Raw genomic sequence first — 8,014 nt, 5'->3', positions numbered from 1 at the left:
CTTAGAATTAGAAGGACTGGGGTCTGGTGTCCAGTGCGTTTGGGAAGCCGCGCAGGGAGGGGAGCAATGGAGGCTGCGTGTGCAGGCTGGGCAGGCGGTAGAGCTGGAGGCTCGGGAGAAGAAGGCAGGAGAAGGAGCTTGTTTGGGGTGGGGAGGGTAGAGATGGGGACTTCCGGTTTGAATCTGGAGACAAATGTATTTGTGCGATATCCAAATGGGTGCCTGATAGACGGGTGGGTAAGAGTCTGACATATAGGAGAGAAGTCAAACAGAACTTTTAAAGATTGTTTTTTTCTTTTCATGTTTCTCGTGTTAATGATTCACTCTTTAATCTACCTGAGATTGTTTGATGTCATGTGTAATCATACATGAATTTTTTTTTAGTTTAATTCTGGATTACTGGATTCTCCCAGGATAGTACATATCTATTCTTCTGCCACTTCCCTCTGTTGTAGTTACCATAAGAATATAGCATTTGCATATTGCTTAATTATTTGTTGATAAGATATCCACAGCCTTGCCCACATGTTCTGGGTTGGGAGGGGAGGTTGCTCTGTGTGCAGGGTGCTCGGAGAGTGTGCCATGCTTTAAAAATCTATATTTTTTAAATGCTGTCACAAATCCTGAAGAGGAAATAATTTTCTTCAACAACTTCTCCCCATTCTTTGAACTTCTCCACATACCAATGATAAGCAATACAAAAATAAATAATAAATATTCTTGGCCTTCTGACAGCTTACAGTTTTCCAGGGGATTCAAGCCCTTAGATGTTGAGTTTTAGTTTTCTTTTTCAGACTGAGATGAACTTGACACAAGGGATGGAAAAAGATTCTTTCTGGCATAGAGAGAGAATATTAAAATTGGAATCAAAATTTATCTAAATTAAAATTTTTCTATTTTCATCTTTATCATGTGTAATATATGTTAGTTCAGTATCATAATCTATAAGTAAGTGTACCGATATTGGTGGTATATGATCACATTGTTTTACTGCCAGGGCACAGGGTCATACAAGTTTAGAGAGCATTGACCTAACGTTACCTAAGGAAAAGCATGTCCTGCTGAGTGCTATCATGGCTGGACATGTGAAGTGCTGTAGGAACACAAATCAGCCATTGCCAGGGAGGGGCTGCAGGCAAAGAAGAGGGGTGACGGGGTGGTCAGGGGAGTTGGGCCTGAGATGAGGAGCAGTGGCCCAGTAATGAGAAGGGATTCATGAAAAGCAGACGATACATGTAGCAAGGTGGTTGTTTTTTAGCACTGAAATTTTCAGTCAGGTAACAAACTTTTTTCTGTGATTATTTTATTGTATCGAGTAAGATTAATAATGATGATTGAGAGCAGCAGTGTAATCGTTAGCTTACAAGATTGCCTTTTCTGATATGTGCACATTGTGTTCGCTGTTCTGAGTGCCATCCCCTGGGAGAGGCTTGAGTTCAGACTGGACGAGGACTCTGCTCTCTGATGACCCAGTAGCCTCCTTAGACAGTGGGGCCTCAGAAATAACCTCATTTTTAGATTCTTAATTGAGATCCAGTAAACAATTGCTGGTCAGCCTCACACGGGGCACCACTTCGCCGGGGCGGACCGGCAGGCCCTGAATGATGGATGAATGATTACTCTAACACGTTTCTGTGAAAGAGGGGGCTAAGGTACTGCTTGGCTATCACTGCCAAGTAGCCCTGTTCTCCTGCCTCCTTTGGCTTTTATTGTCAGAACAGCTTGATCTAAAATTAACCTCTAGCTACAATCAGCAGGGTAAGTATCCTTGAGAAAGTATATGCTTCTACACGGTCGGGTGTAAAAGACTAAACAGAGATTCTAGCAAAACACCCCAGGGATGGGACTTGTTTGGAAAAGTTAGGCTCCCCTCAGAGGCCCCCGACCTTTCGGAGAATCCTCCTTACAGACATTCCAACCAAGTCTTGTGTTTCCCCACAAACAGTCTTCTATAATAATAAAAGCATAATATGCTAATTAGACCAGACATCCTTCCGGACAACCTTCCAGATGAAGCTGGGACTGCGAGAGAAGCCCGGGTCCCGGGTGCCAGATGGAAGCCTGAGCGGGCAGCCGGGGGAGGAAGGCCTACTCTTGCACGAATGGTGCATGGGGCCTCTAGTTTGTTGATAAAAATCTGTTAACAGGGTAGATCTCATGTTAAGTGTTCTTATAATAAAAAATATTTAACCTCATAGGTCTTTTCTGTTTGCTGTAATGGCTGTGGTAATAAAAATATACAAACCTGTGTTTATTGCTTCAGAACTATTCTTTTTTTCAAATATTTGAAAAAGCCATCTTTTTTGAGATGGCTTGTACTTTGCCATTGTGATTAAGCTTGTTTAAAACGAAGCTGTGGAAGGCCGAGCTGTCCGATCTGCCCTCTCAGTGTCTGAGGAGGCCAGCCCAGCAGGCGCCGGCGGCCTTAGCGAACAGTCTGAAAACCAGGACGGGAGGGCGCTGGCAACACTGCCATTTGGGGCCAATTGAAACCCGTTGCAGTGGGACAGAGTTGATTTCAAATATGACTGTAATTAATCTTCTTTTGTCAACTTCAGCTTGCCAACTCCGTAACTCCTTGGGATGTCTTGCTGAGCTTAATTGCAGCTGCCACGCATGATCTGGATCATCCAGGTGTTAATCAACCTTTCCTTATTAAAACTAACCATTACTTGGCAACTTTATACAAGGTTAGTGCCGTTTTATCATCAACATTTAATATTCCTGCATTCCTGAAAATGTTTCATGTTTTCAAGAAGTGAAAGTGGTTAACAAATGTTAGGATTTTAACCAGATTAATATTACTCCCAAATAATTCTTTATGTTCAGAAAGAGATTTATTACCATTAAATAACTCAGATATGCTTTTTTTTTTTTCCTGTAGAATACCTCAGTCCTGGAAAACCACCACTGGAGATCTGCCGTGGGGTTATTGAGAGAATCCGGTTTATTCTCACATATGCCGTTAGAGAGCAGGTAGGCTGGATTCAGACAAATTTAATTTGCTGTGAACTATGAAAATTAACCTGGCAAAACAATTTTATAAGGTTTAAAATTACATTATTATGTTCAAGTGTTCCATAATTTTCAGGTTTGGGGGGGTTGTTTAATTTAATGGGTAAATTATTTTATTTTACAAATTTATATAAAAATTTTAGTAATTTAAACCTGTTCTACAGTACAGTTAATAGGATATTTTTAGTGAATTATTATGAAAGATCATCCCATGGATTTGAGTACTAAATAAAACTCACTCCAAACGCACAATGGCTCAATCACAGTTTACTGCTTATTTATATAAATAGTATAACATATTTCCATTTTGTGCTAATTTAAACAAAACCTTAAGTTCTAGAAATAAATAGAAAGTAAACATTCTGTATAATAAATAGATTTATTAAAAATAAAGCTTCAAAATTGATAAGAAGTAAAAATCCTGCAGCTATAGGTCACTTCTGGAGCTATAGGATAAAATAATGACTGGAAAGAACAGAAAATACTAATTTTTTAGAATAGATCATTTAATGTTAAGCAGGCCATTTGAAAGCCTGATAAAGAGCATTAATGTGAATGAGCCCAACATGACGGAGGTTGCTAACAAACTCTCGTGTCATTGTCCATAAGCAAAGGTTTAATAGTGACTGCCTCACAGAGAAGGTGCCTTAGGAAAACCACGTCAATGGTTATGTAAACCAAGTGATTCTAGCAAAAAGGTGAGGCATTAAACTGGGTATTAAAATTTAAGTTACTATCACAGTCCTTTCCTTTTTCCCTTTCATGATTTAAAAACTTGAGTGTTTTGTGTAATGACCATAAGAAAAAAGCTGGACTTTATTTTTTATTTTTTTAAACTCTTTATTCATGGATACCATTTGGAGTTATGACAGTACTTCCGGTAAGTAAAATTGTTTCTTGCTGAGTACAAATATAAAAGTTGCTTAACCATACAGTCTTTGTATATAGAAAGTATCTTTTCCTTGACTAAGGTAGATTAAAATGTGTGCTTTGTTTTGCCTTTTAATCATGTTTTGCATTTGATAATGAACCCCCTGTTAAATTCTCAGATTTAATACAAGTAAAAACTGAAACTGAGGAACTCTATACAACAGCATTCTTTGGATGTTGTTTTTTTTCTGTATTTCAATATTGTGAGCCTTTTAATTTATTGACAGCTCTGATCATTATACAAAGATAATGTTTGCTATGGCCCATTGAAATAAAAGGCAGGTTTTTATTTTATTTTATTTTATTTTAATCCTCACCCAAGGATATGTTTATTGATTTTAGAGAGAGCGGAAGGAAGGGGGGGGGAGGGAGAGAGAGAGAGAAAGAGGAGAGAGGGAGGGAGGGAAGGAAGGAGGAAGGGAAAGAAAGAAAGGAAGAGATAGAGAAAGAAAGAAAGAAACATCTATGTGAAACACTGATAGGTTGCTCTGGCACATGCCCCAACTGGGGATGGACCCATAATCTTTTTGGTTTACAAGATGACGCTCCAACCAACTGAGCCACCCAGCCAGTCAAAAAGCAGGAATTTTTTTTTTAAGTTTATTTCTCCTGTTATTTGATTTGAGACAGTTTTTTTTTTAATATCATGGTTTTTTTGTTTGTTTTGTTGTTGTTATTCCTCATGAAAGATATTTTTTTCCATTGATTTTTAGACAGTGGAAGGGAGGGGGAGAGAGACAGACAGACTGACATCGATGTGAGAAAGGCACATCGATTGGTTGCCTCCCATGTGAGCCCCAACCAGGGCCAGGGATCGAACCTGCAACCCAACGAGCCCTTTACCAGGTAATCAAACCTGGGACCCTTCAGTACTCGGGCCAGTGCTCTAACCACTGACCCACACCTGCCAGGGCTAAAATATCATATATTTTTAATTTATATTAACATGTTACCTTTTCCCTTCCAGAAAATTTGGGTAGTCATTTAGATGATTGACTCTTGAGTATACATATACGGCTATATACAACTGCAGAACTATACATATAATTGAATCTAAACTTTCTCAAACATTTTGGTGGGATTTCATCAGGATTTAATTGGACATTTTAGTCAAAATATCTATAGGAGTCGGTTGTTGAATGGACTCCTTTCCCTCCTTTTGAAACTTCCTTCTGCTTTCCAGATCTCAGGCACCAGGAAAGAAACCCAGAGTTGTTTACCCTCAGCACATCCCAGCAAAGAATTTTCACAGAAAATATACCAATCTTATTGTTTTTTATAGGCAAATAATTCCACCTTGGCTGGAAAAATAAAAGGCACTCTTTTGAGGATTTTTGCATATTAGTATTTTCTACAAACTCTTGGTTTTAGTTTTGATTATTTTAGTAGTTTTTTTATGCATTATTTAAAATTCATTTTTTGTGATAGGTTAAAAGTTGTGTGGCAATTAGAATATATTAGGGCTCTATAAAGTTTTCTGAATATTAAGTTTAAGGAAAAAATTAATAAGTAACTATTTAATTGAAAGTCTTGTATTTTCTTTTTATATTTTTCTAATTCCAGGAAACAAATGGAGACTCAGATAGGTGCTTTGATACTAGCCACAGACATCAGTCGCCAAAACGAGTATCTGTCGTTGTTTAGGTCCCATTTGGATAGAGGTGACTTATGCCTGGAAGATGCCAGACATAGGCATTTGGTTTTACAGGTAAAATGGGGCTTGGAAAGATTCTGTTTCTGGGGTAAATCATGTGACTGTTAGACTAAAGAGGAAATATTCTAGTGTCGTGTTCAGAGTGGTTACGTCTGAGAGAGAGCTGTGGGGTTTCCTTCCCCAGGGAGAGCCCCCTCCCCGGAGAACACCGTCGATTGGCATTGTTCACACTCGGGATTCCTAACAAAAATAGGTTTTGCAAGAGCATTTTGTTTTAATAAGTTCTCACTTATTAAAGTTTAAGAAAAAAAATTGACAGGAATTGGGTAATTATTTGTAACTTTCTGGTTACTCCAGGCCATGTGCTCAGCTGTACAGTTAGGTTTGCAGCATTTCTGGAGAAATGGTTGGTAGACCTAACAGGGTCATAAAAGTAACATAAAAAACGAATTTTCTGTTGCAGTATTTTCTCCTTTTTTAAAGGTGTTGTTTTGCCACTATTAGAGTAGATTTAAACTTATTACATTTGGAATTTTACTTTTTTCTTAAAACGACATTACTGTTTTGCTTGCTAGATGGCTTTGAAATGTGCTGATATTTGTAACCCGTGTCGGACCTGGGAATTAAGCAAGCAGTGGAGTGAAAAAGTAACAGAGGAATTCTTCCATCAAGGCAAGTTACAGTATTGAATGCTAATTAATCTACTCAGCTCATTTTCTTAGATCATATGAATAAAATAACTCGGACATTTATAGGAGGCTAGTGGTAGATACTTGATATTTTTAGTGACAATTTACAGTAGATGCACATATAACCAATAATGAACAGACTGAGCATGTTTTGAAAATTAGCAGTTCTCTTCAAATGGTCAGATGTGTGTGCATGCATTTATGAATCGGCATCAATCAGGTTGGAAATTTTGCTGAATGGGAAGATTTTGCTGACCTTACCCCTCCTGTCCTGTGTGGAGGGCGTGGCCATATGAACATATAAGACGTTTTTGTGATTTAAACCCAGGAACCAAGGATCTTCATTTCATGCACCTTCCTTTTAGAAATCTAGGATTTAAATTAAAATGCTGGCAGAACTACAGTGTTGGGGTAAAACACCTGGTAGAAGTCTTCCTCCTCCATTTGAGATAGGCTTTGCTATGTGTGAATAACGTAGAGAACCACCTGAGAGGCTGTCCTCTCGGTGATTAAATACGTTGCCTTTTTTCTAAGGAGTGGACAGGTAAGCTGTAGACTTCAATGACATGCGGTAGGTGTGCTCCACATTAACAGTTCTGTCTCGTTAATTTCTAGGAGACATAGAGAAGAAGTATCAGCTGGGTGTGAGTCCATTTTGTGATCGTCAGACTGAATCTATTGCCAACATCCAGATTGGTAACTATACGTAGATACGGGCCAGTTAGAAAAGTGCCACTGATTGTAACTTTGTCAAGAAAAAGAGATACACTTGAAATATAGGATATTACAATTATGCTCATTTAAACAATCTAAAATTTTACTCTTGTCTTATTTTGCTCTTATAATTACTCTCATTTGACTATAGGTTGTAAAACATAATTTTTGCAGAACATGTAACAGCTCCTTTTTTGTGTGTTCTAAAGTGGAAATACGCTTTTGCCTCGTGGAAGCTTTTTGCATAATTCTGGGGCATGAAAAGGGGACCCCTGAGCTGAGTGTGATGTGAGAGCAGTTGGCACTGCTTCCTCCTCTTGGTTATCACGGCCGGGTGGTCACAGTACCTCCTCCACCTCTCGCACAGGCCTCTTGAGATCTTGTCTCGATTTGTCCCTCCAGTCTTCGCCCCAACAACTTGCCCTCATTTACCCAGAGCAGCCGAGGACCCTCCAGGGCCCCCAAGTCCACGCTGTGCCTTCAGCCTCATGGGCTCCTTTTCCTTGTCCTGTCCTCCGGGCAGGCAGCGTCCTCTCCCGGGCTCTCAGGGCCCTCCTGGCCTTGGTGATGTGCCCCTGAGCCAGCGCTGCAGCGGGGCTGAGGCACTGAGAGCCATGAGGGACCGTAGCTGGAGGAAGAAGCATGAGGAGGCTGCTGTGATGGACGCTGTGCAGTGGTGGCAGGAAAGACGGGCGTGGGCCGGGCGTGTGGGGTAACCCAGCAAGGTTTGGAGGAGTGACTAATTTTGGTCGCTGGTATGCAGTAGGGCCTTTGAGAATTAGACTGAACATAGTGAAATGTGTACACAGATTTTAGAAAGATAAAGTTTCTAGAAAGTCAGAAGATAGCATAATACTGTGGCATAAGACTGAAAAGAGGACTGCGTTAGGCTCAGATTCAGAAATGTCATTCCTGTGTCATGGCAAAGGGTCCCGTGTGGAAGACAGTGGGCAGTACCTGACTTGCCTGCGGAGGGTGGTGGAGATGAGTCTGTGGGAAGGGGGTGTGGCAC

The 8,014-nt window shown here is 40.0% G+C and overlaps 1 protein-coding gene across 9 annotated transcripts in view; it reads left to right on the top strand.

Annotated features, from left to right (window-relative positions):
* The window catches only part of PDE7A (phosphodiesterase 7A), a 108,803-nt gene that overhangs the window by 86,386 nt on the left and 14,403 nt on the right, over positions 1–8,014 (top strand). For all 9 annotated transcript variants that reach the window (XR_001362429.1, XR_001362435.1, XR_001362433.1 and 6 more), the window contains 5 exons: positions 2,559–2,690; positions 2,885–2,976; positions 5,509–5,653; positions 6,175–6,271; positions 6,904–6,984. Coding sequence is in view for 1 of the 9 variants with exons in the window: in XM_014541011.1 (XP_014396497.1) it covers positions 2,559–2,690; positions 2,885–2,976; positions 5,509–5,653; positions 6,175–6,271; positions 6,904–6,984 (547 nt within the window). In the remaining 8 variants the exon portion in view is untranslated. The remainder of the gene's footprint in view (positions 1–2,558; positions 2,691–2,884; positions 2,977–5,508; positions 5,654–6,174; positions 6,272–6,903; positions 6,985–8,014) is intronic.

The sequence above is a fragment of the Myotis brandtii genome, unplaced genomic scaffold (assembly GCF_000412655.1).
Source record: "Myotis brandtii unplaced genomic scaffold, ASM41265v1 scaffold254, whole genome shotgun sequence".
Lineage (NCBI taxonomy): Eukaryota > Metazoa > Chordata > Mammalia > Chiroptera > Vespertilionidae > Myotis > Myotis brandtii.
The sequence above is the reverse complement of the archived record's forward strand: the minus strand, read 5'-3'. Positions and strand labels throughout refer to the sequence as shown.